At 37.2% G+C, this 19979-nt stretch overlaps 1 protein-coding gene across 7 annotated transcripts in view; it reads right to left on the bottom strand.

Moving 5' to 3' along the window:
- LOC149065265 (ELAV-like protein 4) overlaps nucleotides 1-19979 on the bottom strand; it is a 139994-nt gene that overhangs the window by 32651 nt on the left and 87364 nt on the right. For 5 of the 7 annotated variants that reach the window (XM_089254250.1, XM_089254248.1, XM_089254249.1 and 2 more), the window contains 2 exons: nucleotides 18077-18121; nucleotides 1165-1268 (listed from right to left, as the gene is read on the bottom strand). In XM_089254250.1, the coding sequence (XP_089110376.1) occupies nucleotides 1165-1268; nucleotides 18077-18121 (149 nt within the window). The remainder of the gene's footprint in view (nucleotides 1-1164; nucleotides 1269-18076; nucleotides 18122-19979) is intronic. The other 2 variants (XM_089254251.1, XM_089254254.1) reach the window with 1 other exon arrangement.

Genomic DNA, 19979 nt, shown 5'->3' with positions numbered 1-19979 from the left:
CCGCAAGTACCAATAAGCTAGAAAATTCCATAAAGTAACGTGCACGGTTACAAGTAGTACTACATCCAAGGAAGCCGCAACGCACTTCACGAAGGAGTGCCCTAATGCAGCATTCAACCAAAGGTTCACGGACCGGAGCTGGTTCATGGGAATTATCGCAAAAAAATTAAGCTAGATCTATGTAGCTGATACACAATTTCTTGCTGTTAAACGAGTTATTTTCACCTATTCATTTATTTTCTTGCCAATCAGCATATTATATTTCCTGCTTGTTTTTTGCAGGTTCGCAAATTACCTTTCCTATTCACTTGTTTTTCGACGATCCACAGATTATTTCTCCTTATTTATTCATTTCGTTCGCCGATCCACTTTATCTTCTCACCGATTCACAAATTATTATTTTTTTTATCGGTACGCTAGTGTAAAAAAGGTTAAGGCTGGCATTACACTATAAAAGTTTTAAAACAGTTATTTTACAAAACTTGAAAAATACAGCCAATAAGCACATCGGTTACATTGGAGCGAATGCAACAATGGTTTATTGGTTTTTTTTTTCAAGTTTTGTAAAAGGTATTTCATCAAACTTTTATAGAGTAATGCCGGCCTAATGCACATTCATCTACATTAACTACATACAATAAACCAAACTTTCAATTAAAGAATATTTTCAAATTCGCATGACGGTCAAATCAAGAGTATGACAGATCCTCTTGACTTGCGTTGCTGGATTCATGAGAGAAAACCCCATCAAATCTTTAATCAGTGTAATCCCGGCCGAAGAAAGTTTTTTTAAAAGTGTTTTTATAATACTTGAAAAAACAGCCAATAAGCTGATCGATTACATTCCAGCAAATGCCATCGATCAGTTTATTGGTTGTATTTTTCAAGTTTTATAAAAGCACTTTTACAAAACTTTTATAGTGTAATCCCGGCTTTCGACGTGTCTAAACAAACGACACCAAGAGAACATCCCCGGGAGCGACCGTGCTCTGCTTCCGTCCCAAGAAAGTTTACATGAAAAAATAAGATCGGCCGACACAAAACGTGAAACAGGTTACTTATAATGGTAGCCATCTCGTGTATCTGGCCGAACAATGAGAAACAATCTTGCATTTAAATATAAAAGTACTTCAATTCATATTTACAGCAGAATTTTCAACACACCTTGATGGTCTTATTTTGTAAACGCAACCCGTTTAGGGTGTTGATTGCTTTTTCGGCGTCCTCCGGCCTCACGTAGTTTACAAATCCATACCCCAGAGACTGACCTGAAATAATACAGAACACACAAATTTAAAACACTAAATTTAATGTCATAGAAAAACCTGCTAACAATAAGAAAGAGGTCACGCAGCAGTGTTATCGGTAAATATGATTTCTAAGAGTAATTTCTTTTCCAAAATTTTAAGGGCGTTTTCTTTATAGGTGAGAAATACCTAATAAAAATTATTCGAAAGAATTTCACTCTTCAACGAAATTTTAAGTAACACAATTTTTTTTGCGCGAATAACGCATCAAGATGCGTATTGGAGAATACCGCTACGCAGTAAGCACTAGTGATACCTAGTTTTTTAACGTTCGAGAAACCCTTGCCGATTCCAAATAGTATCTTGAGGCAGCTCCGCTCGATCTCGTAATACTGCGGCCGCATCTTCTTAAAGCAGTGTTTCAACAATCTTTTTGATGACGCGGACCCCCCTTTAGTGAAATCAATGAATCAGGAACACCAAAAGTAAAAGTCAATTCACCGCGTCCGCGTCCCCCCTGCAACGAAGGTAAATTTGGAGCACAAACCCCCCCCAAAAAAAAAAAATATTTTTATATGTGAATTACACAAAACAATAAATGTCAAATAACGATATCGCAGCACAATGTGTATCCATGCAATGGTAGGCAGGTGCAATGGTAGTGAATGAAAATGATACCGCGGATCGCTAGCAAAGTACTCACGAACATCCAGGGGTCCGCGGACCACAGGTCGCGACACTGAGAATTTCACGCATTACAAAAAAAAAATGTTTTGTTCTCAAAATATTTCGCAACACGCTTGAGTGATCGCGTTGCACCACATGGTGGCGCAGCACATCCTTCGGTAATCACTAATATGAGAAAGGGGCATGCGCATGATCGAACTTTTGCAGGGGGCACTCTTCCAGAAAAAATTGGACTTACCAACCTTCAAAAACCATTTAATCAACAAAAAGTGACACTATCATATAAAGACTTATTGACTTTAGCAAAGAAATATTTGAAATATTTCTTACAAAAAATATTCAATTTTTTCTCGCTTTGAGGGGGAAAGCACAAGTCCCCTGTTTACGCCTCTGAGCTTTAGCTAAGGGGGGGTCATTCAAATATTACGTCAATATCGGGGGGGGGGGGTTGAAGATTGCTTACGTCATCAACCACTCCTTTTTGCAGATATGAAATATTCTAAGCTGCTGACGAAATTTTGCTGACAGAGTGGGGGGGGGGGGTCAAAATTGGCTGAAAATCTGCTTACGTAATACTTGAATGGCCCCTAAGAGTATATTACTACAGCAAAACAAAAGCTAATAAACAATATTAGCTTTTGCTTTGCTATAGCCGGCAGGTGCATCCCCGACAGATGGCTCATTTACATATACAATCAAACCCCGTTAGAGAAACTTCAAGGAACCAAACATCACTCCAAAATAATCTTATAGGATGGCAATAAAAATCCCTCTCGTTATATCCTGAAGCTCGTTACAAGTCGGGTTCGCTATAGCGAATTTCGACCGAAATAATATGGCCTAACAAGATATTTAAATTTATTTAACTATTGAATTTTTTAAACACTTTAAACACACACAGCACGGGGTTTTTCCCCCCCTGTACTTACACATGTACAATACCTTTTTGTGATCAATGAGTTCGAATTCTATTCGATTTCCCGTTGATATTTTTTGTGCAAAATATAAATGAGCATAAATGTTGCTTAAAATAGATAAACTTTGCGCTAGGGGCCATGCTGCCACTTATCAAATGAAACTCAAAACGATTTGTTATTAATTTTCAACTAAAATTTACTTGTTTTTAAGCCGATGAGTAGCATGAAAATAGTATCTGTACGATATCAAATATTATTTACAGGGCTCCTACTCAAAATTAGAAAAAATAAATTAGGCTAAAAAATTGAACGGGGGTAACTCCCCCCCCCCTCCCCAGAAAACAATCATTTTATAGCATAATAAACAAAATGCATCGAAAATTTTACTTTTTATTAAAAAAAAAAATCATAGCACTATTTCAGTATCCTATAACATTGACACGAGCCAAAGTAAAGTGACATGATTTTGGTAAATGGTCATGCAACAATCAATTGGTAACAACAAAAATTTGGGGCCGAAAACACCACATACAATTATTTACTCTATGCTCACAGTATATTACATTCTTTTTCTCGAAGTGTCTTCCAAAGTCCAAACTCTCTCCCTTGATGCACAGCAAATTAAGGCATGCAAGTCTTTTAAGAACAACGCTCCTCTGAGACCACTTCCAAATCAGTACAAAATGTGTAAATTAAAATTTAAAGAATGCTATTGCGTAGCAGTAGTCATAAAACCTACAATAGGCCTGTGTGTCCAACTGCTTTGTAATGCAAACTGTTGTCTCAGCTACACACAGAATGTGCACCATAATTTTGAATGATGAATGTTACTGTCCAAGACCATGAAATAGTAAATACAAAATTATTTTTTCCATCCACAGGGGTGGAAAGTGACAAAGTCCATTTCGGAGCAGCTTTGGAGCAGCAAATTGACTATTCGGAGTAGATATTTATAAATTGGAGCAGCAAAATTAACAATATTTTCGTTAACCCTCACTCCTTTTCAAAGTAAAACAACTGCACTGTCTTTTGTTATGAAACATCTTTTGATCAGTTTTTGGTGTTTCAGGATTTTGACACCTTGTTTGAAAAAGCGGCTGTCATAAAATTTTTCGCACCAGTCTATTTAAGATGATTTTTGCTTACTGAGGGCACTATTTGCTGTCTGGAACAACAGCCCTTCAAATGAGCTAAAGATTTTCTAGTCTTTATATAGATATAAATTATTTTCTATATCAAGTTTTCAATTTTTTATACTCAGAAAGAAATTGCTGCAAAATGGGAAAGCATTTCGGAAGAATCAACAGACGGTTGGCGATTTAACACTCATTATTCGGCAACATTGGCAATTTAACGCTCGTTATTCGGCAAAGTTTCTCAATTAGCAATCGTAATTCGGCGACATGCTCTTTTTACTCCCGGAATGAAAATTTTTGTTCACGAAACATTGGGGTTTGACGCAATGACGATCGACTACAGTAATTTCTGCTGCTTCCAGTGGCGACTTTTTCCTGAAAACGGAAACCGATTCTCATTTGCGCTTTAAACCATCTTCAGTTGCATGATCACGGATATTATTGGGGTTTCGCGATAGAAAGCCTGACGATGGGCCGGTAGTTTAAATACGGCGATAGTTGAAGTACAGTGGAATAAAACACACGCTCTTTTCGGAAAGGATCGTTTCGCGACAAGCAGGAACAAACATTTTTTTACGTCGTCTCCGAAATTCCGGGCATACTGAAGCAAAATTCACTATTTGGCGCAGAAAAATACGAAAATACCCTATTGGAGCAGGATGGCGCAAGATGTTAATTTTGGCGCAGTGCGGCGCAGAGTTCCCACCCCTGCATCCAGACAGAAGTTTTTAATGTGTGTGTGACCACTACTTGTTTAATCCTCAAACTAGGCAAAAGAAAAATTAATAAACCAATGGATCCACATTTCCTCCCCCTCCTAAATAACCTGAAAAACGATGTAATTTCCGCTTTGGCAGAATCATTAATTGCAATCTAGAAGTACATTGTGTCATTTGGCAATATACTGTGATGATTCCAATCAATTACACCAATTTTGTTGATAGGATTTGGTAGAAAAGTAGCATTAAAAACTAGAAAGTAGGTCAAAACCTAGAATGTATAGGACAAAATTAAGCCATTTTATCAAAAAGTGGGAGCCCTGTATTTTTCATGGTGCTTTATGCACCAGAATAATACTACTAAACCATACATGCACTTCGTACACATTCTTCTGCTGAACTTCTAACGATTTGGTACATCTTTGAATGTGCGGGTACGTGCTGTGAACCTAACGCGAAGTTTGTTTCCGTGTAATGCTTGTTATGTAGTGCTTTCTTTCAAACCGAGCACAACTCAGGTCTATCGCCATTTATGGGCAAACTTACAAGCTTTATGAGTATTTACTAGCTTAGTAAGTTGTGCCGGAAGTGTGTATTTAGTGGCGTCTGATTTTAGTGCTATCTATATTTCAGAAGTAAAGTGTAATGATTGAATTACATTTGTACCGTTTGTAGGTCTGGCGAGCCTACAAAAAGGTGAGATAGGCTTACATTCGCTCTTCAAAGTCTGGAACCACAGAAAACAAACTTCAGTCCGCGACGGTAGCATTTGAATCCAGGACCTCGCTATGCGAGTACGTCACTATGACCATTCGATCACCACAGCCGCAATGTGAAGTGCTGTTATCTGCCATCAATTTTCCTAATTATGAGTGGAGTGTAATGATATCGTTGTGGGCCTGTTGCTCTGTGGCGAAGCACCGAAATACTGGTTATCATTAATACAAATACAAATACAACGCCACAACAGGCAAATTGCCCAACGAGGTGGCTGACTTAAGAACATCATGGATCCCCGAGCCATTTTTTTGGAGGCCCTACCTACTACTACTACTACACCACACATGTGCCCACACCCCCCCCCCGGAACCCCCCAATGAATCGGTACATGCGGGAATGTGCGTGTACGTGTAGTGAAACCTGGCGTGAAGTTTTGTGGTTTCTCTGTAATGCTTGTTATGTGTAGTGCTGCCATCTGCCACTAGTTTTTCTAACTATGAGTGAAGTGTTATGATTGAATGATTTATTGTTGTAGGACTGTTGCTCTCTGTGGCGAGACTTTTTAACGGGGAGATCGGCTCGCATTTGCGCCTTGAAGTTGGGAACCACAGAAAACCAACTTCAGCCGACCACCACTGTGGGGTTCGAACCCGGATCCTCGCGTCGCGAGTCCGTCACTATAACCACTCGACCACCACAGCGGCATGTTTTGGTTTTCTGCAGCGGTGTCGTATATAAAAAGTAATTTTCCGAAAGACAAACATAGTAACCGGTATATTGGCACATAAAACTTACTGTTTTTTGTGCGGCATGAAATTGCTAAAATCTTCAATAAGACAGAGCAGCAGGCCATGATCTGGATAGGAAGTGGAGTTAACCGTTATCCGATTAAGCGGGGCCGACTGTATTTAAAACTCCGCGAATATTAAGAAACTGTTTTTAAGAGTAACAAAATATTCGGTCGTAAAACTTCACCATTACAGATTCTTACCGCGAAAGGTTTGAACCATAGAGAGCGCTGAACGCCTTACAAACTATGGCTAGCAGACTTATAAACATCCGAAAACGTTCCTGATGAGAGACGACCTCTTCAAGAGAAGAGAATTCCGATCACAAAAACTCCTTCGATGAATATACATTGGGCCAAGGTGTTTTACGATCGCTACAACGGCCATCGGAACCGTAGAAAAATTGACAGGCGGAGACTCTTGATGTACTTCGAGTCCGGAAGCAAAGGAAAAAAAAAAATCTCCAATCCATTACGTTCCACACACTATTTGTCGGAGCCTTGGAATAGCAATGAAGACAGGATAGAGAGTTGAGTGGGGCGGGGGGGGGGAAGAGCACCTAACTTCACATGCACACACTTTCCTACCACTAGGTTGCGAGCACATAACTTGTGCAACACCAGAATCTGGAAAGCAATTCAATTCAATCCTTAATGCGTTACGAGCCAGTAGCAGCAGAGAGAAACGACGCCACAGAAATACATACAACATTCACGGGACCTTCTCTCTCTAGGTACCACACCATCCCGACCCACATCGCCTTCTCCATGATAAGTGAAATTGCTACAAATAGGAGCAGTTACCCAATCCAGTAATGGATATCCGGACATCGCGTTGAGTCGGGAAGACTCCAGGAATGGAAATACGGGAGAGAGAAGAGAGAAAAAGGGCACCAAAAATAAAATAAAAACCCAGGGATCTTCGGAGGAATGAGCTATGATAAGACAGTCTCGCTCCACAATCACCATCTTCTTCCAGGTCGCTCCACATACATACTCCCCATCCACCTAAACTTTTCTGCTCACGAGACGAAACGAGAGCAAGAGGGAGAAAAAAAAAAGGCAGGAAGAACCAGAACATGCTCACATTCATCAAGCAGGATGAATCACCAAGGCATTCCGGGGGAATTGCGCGCAAGCTATTCATGATCATTCTGAAGATTTCGGGGGAGACGAATGAATGAACATTTAAAGAATGTACAGCGCCAGGAAAAAAAATATATAAACACCCGCGACGTCTTCCAGAGAGAGAAATCGAAAAAAAAAAACCTTTTTAATGTCATTTCACGCATCAACTGTCCAATTCAGGAAAGTCGAACTGGACGATTTAGACATTACCAGTCAAGAACAAAAGGGGAAAAAAAAACTAATCCAGGAATTGAGACTTTCGATATAGTCGTAGCAATAACAATTGCAAAATTCGCTTGTGCTCAGACCCTGGAAACCAAGACGTTCACTTAGGCTGTGATTTTGAATGCTGGAGACATGTAGCACTCTTGCGACCCCGACTTATTCTAGGTGGGCTATTAGTGAAATGAGATCTATAGCAGATAATTATGCCACAGGGAGCTACAAAGAAAAAGTTTTCAAGGCAAATATTCATGAAAAGGGGAAAAATTCGACTACATCTAAGATCAAGCAGAAGCCTGTACAAGAGAAAGGCTTCGATTCTAGTCAGGCAGTCGAAATCGGCATCACAATCACTAAACTTCGTACACTAGAAATTTAATCAGAAAAAGACGAAAGTTTTCGGGACACGAGGAAATAGCGAGCGAGTGACCTCGACAAGATGTGGAGGACAGAGGGGAGGACGCCCTAGGCGAAAATTTTGAATGGACAACAAAATTTTGTGATAAAAATAAAGATTCACTTCGAAACATATCGCAAAAAACTTTTTCTATAACTCTTGGAAGCAAACCGGATAAAGTTTGCTCCCTGGCAAAAAAATCCTAGTTACGGCCCGACCGTATACACGCTACCTCAAGATAGAGCAACTCGAGCACCAAACATCCTGACAAAGCTCGACAATAGGTTTCCAATGTTTGAGATTGTACGAAAGAATATGGATCCCAAAGGAACCCAAACACGTGAATTGGGGAGGGAGGGAGGGAGGGGAGGTAATAAAAAAAACAGTACAATTTTAAAAATGCATAAAATCAGGCAGATTATACGAGTATGCGGTTTGCTCCAAAGCCCAAGTCATTGGATGTAATCTGACAAAAAAATTTTCAAAATCTAGCCGATAGATGACACTGGTTCTCTCATCCAGAGATTATTCTCTGATATACTATAGTTTCAATTTGTAACTGCGCAAAACTATGGCAAAGATAAAATTCAGCTGAGGAAGTTTAATTTATACAGCGATGCTGCAATTAAACTCAACTAACAAGGACAGGTCTTCTACCCGCAGTGCTAGACCAGGAGGGTGCCGAACAGGCCTGTCATTTGAAGGGGGGGGGGGGGTTTAGAAGAGCGTTGCCGCCTCCCCGGATTTAGAAAATACATTAGAAATGATTATATATATATATATATATATATATATATATATATATATATATATATATATATATATATATATATATATATATATATATATATATATATATATATATATATATATATATATATATATATATATATATATATATATATATATATATATATATATATATATATATATATATATATATATATATATATATATAAAAACATTGGGGGATAACACGGGGAGGCACAAGGTTGAAATGATGGCCCTGGTGCCGAATTATCCCTATAACAGCTCGTTCTCAAATACAGGGGATGGCAGGAGTCGTTACGGCTCTGCCCTGACCTCCGAAATTTTGAACAGATTTGTTTTAAATGCAAAATAAAATTCGAATTCAAGAGACGCATTCTGGTACAAACCAAATTCTCTCAGATGACAATTTTTCGATTACTGTTAATTTCTGAAAAGACATTTGGTTAGTAATTTCTGATATATTTTTATTGAATCGCATTGGTTATATTTTTATTGAATTTGCAGCTCTTAATACCGAAGTACCCACGAAAAGCTCTTGCAGAACTCCCGCTGAACACAAGTTGAAAACCTATGAGTCATAGGCGTACGCAGAATTTTCTCGGAGGGGAGGTTAGAACTCCAAACCCACCCCCACCCACCTTTGCGTACGCCAATGCTATGAGTTGAACCCATTGAACTGGATAGCCAACCAAATGTCAGATATCAAATAGAAACTCTGAGGGTACGCGACTCCATACACGCGAATTGCGTGCCACAAAATTCATAAATCAATCGGACGTTAATTTGTAACCAAAGACCCTACTTCACTCCTTACACGTCTCGAAGCAATTCTTCGCAAGAAAATTCCAATATAAAACTACATTTCCAGGGGGGGATACCTCAATTGGCCATGAGGAAACGGGTTAGAGAAAACGTCTAGACCGCCGAATCCGCAACTGACCACCAACTGACAACGCGGACAAGAAGGGGGGGGGGGGAATATGCCAGCTCTTGTATAAACTAGCCAGATATAAACCCACAATTAAGAAAATACTCTCCATCAACGAACTTTACCACAAAATTCCTAAAATATAGCTTCGGAGGGATGTTGGAGAAAGACGATCGGGTGGTCGAAGGGAAAGATCAACGGCAGGAGCAAAAGCGGCCATCGATTTCTGAGGGGCACCCCCCCCCCCCAAACCATCTTCTCCACGCACACAACACACATTCCTTTTACCTTTCACTTCTATTTTGGAAATCCTCGCACGTCTTTCCATCCATTCCGAACGCATGCGCAATACCGTTTTCAATTTGGGGGTGGAGTAAAATAAGGGGGAGGGTGGTCGTGGAGAAGATTTTTCGCTTACGATGGCTTTTTATTTTTTTTTCCTATTTTTCCACGGAAAATATAAAAAAAGTATATCCCGAGCTGCGTGATCTTGACATCGACTGGAAGTATACATACACATAAGGGGAAGGAAAAAGTTTTGGAAAAGATATTGGAGGACTGTTTAAATGTGTCTTTTATAACTCAGCGGCGGAAATGGTGCGCACGGATTCGAAAGAAAAATTTCCGACGAGACAACTTCTATAAAAAGGATACGTCCTCATATTTGGTTTTTATAAATTTTGCGAATAGAAATGAAATCTCTCTACAAATTTCTGGGGATACATTTTTTCCTTTGAACCATTTCCCAACTGAAGAGACCTAGGCCTCGTAAACAAATCACACAAAAAGCTACAGTACTGTCTGGCCAAAAGAAGTCTCGCACATTCTAATACTTTATTGCTGGCACAAACTCCGTCGTATAACATTAGAAATTCGTTAATTCAAACAGCTGCGCAAAGAATTGGAGATAGGATACACCCGATGTGCATGCCCATCGAACAGACCTGTAACTAGGCTGGGGCAATAGCGCCCACTGAATCAAACGAAATGGTCCCCACAGAAAAAAATTTACACTTATTTTACATAATTATAACCTTTTCAAAACGAGGCAGACTACGGCCCTGCCATCCACTGTTCGCTAACACGCATCAAAATCCAATTTTGTACTACTCCTTTATTGAAAAAATTTTCTTGAAATTTAGTTACTTTTCACTAACACAAAAAAATCTTTCCGCAAAAAAACCCCTTGAAATTTTGAAGAGTTGAATTACTCTTCAAAATTATTCCCGGGTAACACTGTGCCCATCTACATAGACATCGTGTGACACTGGGATTCCTAAAAGCTTTCTCTCACAACTAATAATTAAAATTAAATACTATCTCATGAACCGAGGGCAGACGGACAGTGGCGGTTGACTGCCCGTCCAAAGGGGCTATTCAAATTGTAAGTTTTCACTGATTTTATTTATACAGCGAAATGTCGATTTTCCGATAATCCGAGGATTTCATTTCATACCGTACAACGCCTAGGCTCTATCGACCATTGTAGCCTTTGCCCCGGTGTCTGGTGCATTACTATGCATATATAAATTAACATGAATATAAAACACAGAAGAAAAAAATGAAACGTAGATACAGATTTTGAACAAAATTTAAATGAAAAAATTCTTATTACACAAAAAATCTGAGGATAAAAAAAAAGTTGTATCGAGCGGTAGCAGTTTAACATTAGACTAAATGCATTTTTATTGAACCTTAAGTCACGATTAAGTGGTGGCCAATTTAAAAGTCCGTATGTGGCTTGGTGTTTTTCTAACTAAAGTTGGGTCCCGTTATAACGAACTCCGAGACCGAAGAAATCACTTCGTTATAACAGGAACTTAAGTTTGATTAGGAACAATATAAAAACCTGATCTAGGGGATCAGAAAAATCTTCGTTATAAAACAAGATTATACATAACGGTATTCTCGTTAAAATGGGAATCGATTGTATTGCTTCACAGTTTCCGATGTATCATCATGTCCCATCACTTTCATAGAACAAAACTGGCTATTGATCAATAAATATCGCCATTCAAATCTTTATTTTGCCGGTGAATACGAAATTCGATTTGCACAAAGAATTTTCTGTGTATTTTTTCAGAGTTGCGTAGTTTTTTATTCTGTATTTTATACAATACAGCAAAATGCGCTGTTAGATAGGCCAGTGGTGCGCAAACCGTGGGTCGCGACCCCATGGGGGGGGGGCAGGTAGTGTCAATGAACTAGCGGGGTCACGAAATTCTTCAAAATAAAAATTTCCAAATAAGAAATTTTTTATTTTAAAATATGTCAAAACTAAAAAATGACTATTCAGCTGAGCTGATTACCATGTATCAGACAATGTAATTTTAACAGTCTACTTGTACAATAATGAATATTATCGACTCCGTTGTGCTAGAATCGCGAATGTGCAATGTCCTTGCAAAAAAAACCGTGGGAAATAACGTTTGAATGTTTACTCTACGTTACTACAATATATGCAAGTTATTTTCCTAAAATGTTTTGTACGCGTTTCAATAGGGCATTATTGAAACACGTGTGCAAAAACCGCGTTCCAGGCACAACTTGGATAGCAAAACAAGTTATCCAAACAGCTGATAAAAAGAAAATTTGTACATTCGGGCTTCTAGTGCGCATGCGGCGGACGATATCAAGTTAGTACTTTTACAGGACGACTTAGATAATCGATTTAAGAATTGCCTATATTTCTTAAAAATTGAAAAAACAGAATAGATGTGAATATACGGGGGAAAATGTTTTACGGACGATTCTTTTAGTGGTCGATTTCAAAAATCATTTTGAACTCGGTTGATTCTTTCTTAATCACCCTGTATACGAAAATCAAGGGCCATACACATCGCTGCGCTTCCATCCTGTATAAGGGGCACTAAGTACATCAAAAAACAAAGTAAATATTTATATGATATTCAAAAAAAAAAAATTAATATCTTTGGAAGTCAATATATCACCTAATCGAAACAAGCTTTCCAAAAAAGGGTTTTCGGGACAGCACGTTTACTGGCAAAAAGATTGGGAGGGTCTCGGAAAACCAGGACATATGGTCAGCCAATGTAGGGGTTGCCGATTAAAAACTTTTTTTGGTGCAAAGGGGGTCGCGCTTCAAAAAGTTTCCGCACCACTGAGATAAGACAATGCGTGATTTTTTCAGCCCTAGATTGTTACAGAGGAATACTCATGTTTTATCTTTGCCTGCAAAAATTAAGTACTCAATTTAACCGTATCAAAATTCCCTGAACTTTGTTACTATCAAAAGATAAGAATATTAGTAACGGTATCTCAACGATCTAATACTCGTAGGATCCTAACTTTAAAAGTTAACAAATGAAACAAAAAAACGTTAATTCTAATATAATCTTGTCATAAGTTGCTCCGCCTTCGTGTAATTCAGGAAGTTTTCGATTCGGGGTAGCCCAACACATTAAAAAAACTTCAGACCCTTTCTCACCCGAATATTCACCAATGCTATAATAAAATTGGGACAGAAAAAAAAATTCAAAATTTTCTTTACATTATCTTCATAGGTAAACTGAATACACATTTAAAAAAAACGCTGAAAGCGGGGTAAAAAGTCATAACCCGTTATGACCTAATATCCAAAATCCCTCTTCAGACCATATTTTTTTATCAACGTGGAATCAACGGCCAACTGAAAAGGGGGGGGGGGGGCATTACATGCATGTGGTTCAAAGCTTATCACAACGGTTGTTGCTGCTGCGCCGCTTCCCCCCCCCCCCACACACACACACACAGAAAAAACCGTATACATAGTAAGTACGTTGTTCGCGATATTATATACACGTGGGGGAACCCTGTAATCAAAGTGCGCGTGTTGACAAAGTAACGACTGCGTCTGGCTGCATCTCAACAATGGGTCCCTGCAAGTCACATCTGTTCTCAGCCTTTTGTGGTGGTGGTGGAGGAATGAAACTAACTACTGTACTGTTGTAAAGGGACAGGAATGAAGGGCAGGGCCCTCTGGGAAAAGGGAGTAATTGAAGGTACATTACAAAGATAGGGGAAAAAAATATAATCTCTTCAGCAGCTGTCACACAACCAATTTTTCCCTTTTAAAAATGGCTTTCCCTCAGCAGAATGGACTTACTTTTTTTGATACCTTCAGGTCTGAAGGTATCAAAAGGAAAAATATCTTACTAAATAACTAGAAAAACAAAGATATTTCTCAATTTTTTTTAAGCAATTCTTTATTTAAGCTATTTTCTATTGGTATCAAATTTTTTGTTCTTAGTTTTATTTATTTATGTAATATTGTTGGCCCAAGGCCTATACAAAAGGACGAGGTAGATTAGCTTTTTATAACGCATAAATTTAAGCTTACTGTTTGTTTACATGATATACCAAAGTATAGGACACCAATAAGTATATGGTATAAATAGAAAAATCTTCAACGCAATACAGTATAGAATCTTAACTGAAACAAGGCAAGGGGGTTATAATAATTTTACATAGGGAAAGATTTACTTTAGAAGGGAATGAATACTTCTGCAAAAGGCTAAAGTTCTTCAAAGCTAACAAACGCCTGGTCAACTGGTTGTATCAAACTGGAAACTCCAGGGAGCAAACACAGCAAAGTTTACCAATCTTGAAGTATCATTCGATAATGTAACTATTTTTCTTGGCTACATATTCTTTCATATTCTCACACAAACGACAATTCCGTTGCTGGGAAGATTTCATGCTTGAACTATTCTCACAATACAGTCGATCTTGCTAAATTCAGCTAATACCCTGCTGATAGGAACTAACACATTCCGGAACCAATTTTTCTCCAATACAAGTAATTTTGAAGTCGCCCCCCCCCAATATTAGAATAATTCCTCCCAATAAAAGGATTGGTTACTTACTTAGATCAAAAAGCCTTTTTTTTTTGGAGATATCATGCTCTGACCAAACACTACATAATTGCTTGCAATTTAAAACAGATAATTTATGATTGTGTGCTTGTTAATTTGGTTACTTGCAATTCAAGTCAATACATCACTGTGTAAGTTAGCAATCTTATAGGCCTATTTACTCAAAGTGCAAAAGTATTGATTACAAAATATCTAAAATATAACAATGAAAGTAAAAAAATAAAAAAATAATGATCAATCTCTGCTGCGATGATCTGGTTATCATCCATCAAACAATGCATAGGTGCCAATTCCCAGACTTGAAAGATCTATAGTTTTATCACACATAGCAAAAAATAATTTGCTGCTGAAGAAAACATGTCATACAAATATACAAGGGAGAATTGGTAATTGCATGGTGTCACCATATGACTCCTCTCTCAATTTTCTAGAACATTCCGGTATTTTCCTATAATTTTGGCTGTCCTGTATTCACAATGAAGCTCACTAGAATTTTTAATGCGCTTAAACGAAATCAATGAATCAGGTTGTTTTTGCCAACATAAGGGGGGGCCGTTCAAGTATTATGTCAGAAAAGTTTTAGCCATTTTTGACCCCCAATATCAGCAAAATTCCATCAACTCTGCCCCCTGAATCCTAACGCATATTGGTGGGATCAGACATGAACGTGGAGAAAGGGAGGCATAGGAGGCTCGTGCCCCCTATCACGATCAAAATTTTTTTATGCAAAAATTATTTTTTTTAAAAGGATTAAAATTTCGGAAGGAAATACCTTTAGGTATATAAATATATGTTAATTTCAATGCTATTTGAAGGCTAAGAACTCAAAATTTATCTAAGAAATTCATTGCGACCCACCCACTAAGCTATATATGGTGAACCCTTGACCAGCAGACCAAATGTGGCTCTAGGGGTTATCTGATGTGGCTTGCTCCCTCTCAAACATAATTTTATAAAAACGAACTATGCGGCACATTTACAGATCGCTTAAGTGACCTGCGATACAGTTCCAGAACACTTAAGTGGCTCCCAGAGCAGTTCTACGTCTCACTGAAGTTACCAGCGGCCAATTCAGAGATTACTTAAGTGATCCACAGAATAATTACGGATCACTTGAGTGATGTGCGACAGTTCCAGAGTACTTAAGAGGCCCGGACACATTTCCAGATCACTTGGATCCACGAAACATTTAGAGATCACTAAAGTAGCTGTGTAGGGCACTTATCAATAGGGGGAATGTTAGTTCAGGTGCCCAAAAACTATCGAAAGGTCTTTCTCGTTTTTGGGGCACAGTAAGATTCCATTAAGAATATTTCATATTTTCATAAAGAGTGGTTCATGACGTAAACATTACCCAACCCCACTCATCATCAAAAGTCAGCAAATCAGAAACTCCCCCATTGAAGCTGACCTAATACTTGAATGACCCTATACGATAACATCTACCTCGCATATTTCACCATGTCAAACATTTTATTCGTATAATCCATTTTGATCCACTATGATTTATATAAGCACTCCATTTCTTGTCATTGGCAATGTTTTTTTTTTTTTTTTTTGGTGATTTTGACAATGCTTAGCAACACTGCTTACTTTTGAAAATTTCTTGTATTTATAATACAAATTGTCCATATTTTTCTACAGCAGGGTTTAAGCTAGATAAAAAATTCCTTTAGCGAAATGCTACAATGTTAATGATTTATAGTTGGATGTCTTCTTGTTTCGTACCTCCTGTACGCATTTTTGCTAAAGTGGCTACTACTTCTTTTGCATTCTAAGATTTCCTTTCACATTTTGAAAAAAATGTGACCGTAGTTTAAACCCTGTTCTACAGGAAATACATCCGAACTTGGTTAATTCAGTCTAAAGTCACTGGAAAAAGTTTAATTGGATAATTTGAATTTTTTATAATTGATCTATCCCGGATCCATAAAATGATTACCAATTGCAAATTAATCACCTTTCACATAGGATAAAAATTACCAATTGTGAAAATTTTACAAGTTATGAAACTTTTTCTCAAATTTCAGTAATTTACAATTGCAATTTAACTGATCTTGACTGCTACATAATTCCACTGTTCCAGAATCAGCATCGCTACAGAATTTTTTGGCCATGTTCAAAGCCTGATTTACGGAAACAGTTCTTTATCATCAGTTATAAAACTGTTTCCCCAAATTTTGCTTATCATTCCGATGCTATCAAGGAAATATATACAATCTGAACTTTGATATTTACATATTCTTAATGGGGGGGGGGGGGAAATCAGCTTTCAAATGTTACACCTTGATGTATAGGTTGAGAAAACAATCTGTATTAAGTGGTACGCAGTCTATGCAGCTTTAGCATCATTATCGCATGTTAAAATGAGCATTAAAATTATCAAAAAAGGTGTAGAGAAAAAGTAGATTTGCAAACTTTTATTTGTTCTTATATTTTTCTTGATCAATTTACTAAACAATGAAGTCCTGGTCTTTTAAACTTTTTCCAAACTGAAACCCCTGCCTTCAACTTTCAATTATCCAAAAAAAATTGAACTAAACAAGAAATTTTAACATTAAATTATACAGAAAACTCAAGGGGAGTTTGTAAAAGTTTGAATTAATCATGTTCTACTGTATGATCAGTCAGGAGGATTTATGGGTCAGCCAGGATTGCAAGAAATGAGGATTTTTCTTTGGAGATTTTTCATTTATGTAAAGCACAGTTTACACAAATTTCGTTTAAAATCTCTGAAGGTACTAAAAATTAGAAGAAAATTTTTTCAGACCGGAAAATTTTAATAGCACTGGCACCTACGAATAACACAATTTCAAGCAACAAAAAAAAGAACAAAACTGAACACAAATCAAACAAAAAACATTTAAATGCCTCTACACAATAGGGACTAATACAGGTTGATTATCTTTCTAGAGGTCCCAAACTATTATCTATAAAAACCAATTGGAGTTACCAAAATTATGGCTTCAATTTTTTTAAAAATTAAAAATGGAATCCTCATGCATTCCCAAAGAATCAACGTCACCCATCTAAAGTGAATTAATTTATATAATTACATTATACGCTGAATCATTGACATTACAGATATTAAAAATGGTCTAAATCCATGCACACTAGAACAAGTTTATTTGAATTGTGGAATATTTGCTATCAAAGACTGAAATACTAGACTAGTATAGGCCAGCAAAATTGTTCAGTTTTACACACATGTTGCCTTTTAATAATCTCCAATGAAATTTTGTCAAGCGAAGATATCCCAATGGCTCAAAATATATCCTCCTTCTCCCCCCCGCACAACCGACATTTTGAGAAAAATGTTCTAGAATTTCAAGGAAACTCATTGAACTTTGATTTCATGTAGAAGGATAATTTTAATTATAGAATAAAGACCTCTAGTAATCCAATATTGTATCTAAATTTTTTCATCGACAACATGCTAAAGATTTATAGACAATAGTTTAGGGAACCTCTAGCGGAAAAAAAAACATCAACCAGTAGAACCCCCTGTAAGTGTAGGCAGTGGAAACAAGACATGTCTCTTACCCGAAATATGCAAGTTATTTACATCCCCGGGTAAATGTTTGAGATCTGAAACAAAAGAAAAACGAGAAAAAAAAACTGAAAACTCGAAATAACTTACATAATCTGTGCTTAATAAACAAAAATAACCTTTTTATAAACAAAAAATAAAATCAAAGAACTGAAAATTGAAAAAATCGAACACTAGCAAATTAAAAAAATATACATATACAAGATCCTTACAAATGAGTTATAAAAAAATCCTTGCAGAATTCCATGCAATCCTATGCAAACATGCTTTATTACCAACAGGGGGGGGGGGGGGGGGACTCTTCAACCTGCGGCCCTCTGAGCTTTTTGTCATGGCCCACCAATCATTGCGAAAATAGCTACTTTACACATAGAAAAGTGATGAAATCACAAAATGAATTTGTCAAAGAATGCTGGCCACTAAAATTTGTACCAATGTATTTAAAGCTGTGAGATACTTTCAATCATAGGTGGAGAGAGACTTGGAAGTCTGGGGGACACGATGATAATGCCTATACATATATACATGGGTGGGGCACCCCCCCCCCCCCGTATCGCTGCCCATGCTTTCCACAGTCCATAGTAAAGTTGCACATTTGATACATTAAAAAAGACTGTCCTGAAAAATTCTGGGACCCAAAGCAGAATTACTTTATTGAAATTATTTCAAATATCTCGTGAGTGAGATGAAATTTGGCATCCAATAAGTATGCATAATTACAGAAATTTTAACAGAAAACACACCTTAACAAAATAAATTATTTTACATAATTAAAAAATTAACAATCAACGAAAAATTTTAATGAAAAAAATGATTACAATTAATTCTGAAATTATTTTCTTCAGTATTAATAATTTTAACATTATTGAAAGTAATTTATAAAAAAAATTGATAAAAGAAAACTTCATAATTAACAAAAATTCGAAACAGTTTCAAATCATCAGGACAAATTCCAAAATTAAAAGAAAATTTTAAAAATTAGAATCCGTGAAAGAAATCATTTGAAAACAAAAATTAAATTCAATGAAACAAGTCATTTCAGAGTAAAAATAAAAGTGTTCAGTAATTTAGGGGAAACCCATTTAAAAACAGGAAATATTGTGTCATAACTTGGTGATCCGCAGGATTCGTGGAAAGTTTCAATTTAGTCTGCAACATCCCCTGCCGGCCTACAAGATGCTAAAAGTAATAGGAGAAATTTAAATAATTGCCCAACAATGTATTCAAGTGCCTATTGATTAACAAAATTTAAACTGTTCCGAGGCAGCTGAAACAGTTTAATAGATAGAGTTTAACAGTGTCTTCAAATTCTTTGTAGGCCAATAACGTAATTAGAGTTTTTAGGACCGTCACTCTGCTGTGAATTAAAGTTTTTACTCAAAATCTTGCTTGCTCAAGAGCGATGCAAAATTGAGGACGGAGCAGCTAGATTTATATGTTTTGCCTGCTTTGCATACAATGTTCTTTACTAGTTTCATATCTATCCACATACAAACTGATTGCCACACTACCACAGCTTTCTGCCATGTAAAATTCGAGAGGCATGAAATGTGTTTATTTGATGTAATGATACGAGTCTTGCTGACGTTCAGAAATAAGATGGATCCTCGTGAGCAGCCATTTTGTTACTGGTCATCCCTTCCATATAACATGTTAGCTTAGAAAATTACTCTGGAACAAGCTTGAGTATACACAGTGTAGGCCAACCTGTATAGTCAGGTCAGATCAGGTGTTGAACACCTTAACTCATCATGCATGGCTTTCATCATAAACACCACGTAAAATAACAGCCCTATCTCATGAGATAAAGCTTGATGGGTAAATTAAATACTGTGGACGTAGAACAGGGGGTTAAATTTTAGGCATAAAGCTACCACTGAGTAAAAAGAAAATACT

This window comes from Pholcus phalangioides, unplaced genomic scaffold, assembly GCF_987345545.1.
Source record: "Pholcus phalangioides strain wild (caught in Gottingen) unplaced genomic scaffold, Ppha-v1.0 ptg000040l_1, whole genome shotgun sequence".
Lineage (NCBI taxonomy): Eukaryota > Metazoa > Arthropoda > Arachnida > Araneae > Pholcidae > Pholcus > Pholcus phalangioides.
The sequence above is the reverse complement of the archived record's forward strand: the minus strand, read 5'-3'. Positions and strand labels throughout refer to the sequence as shown.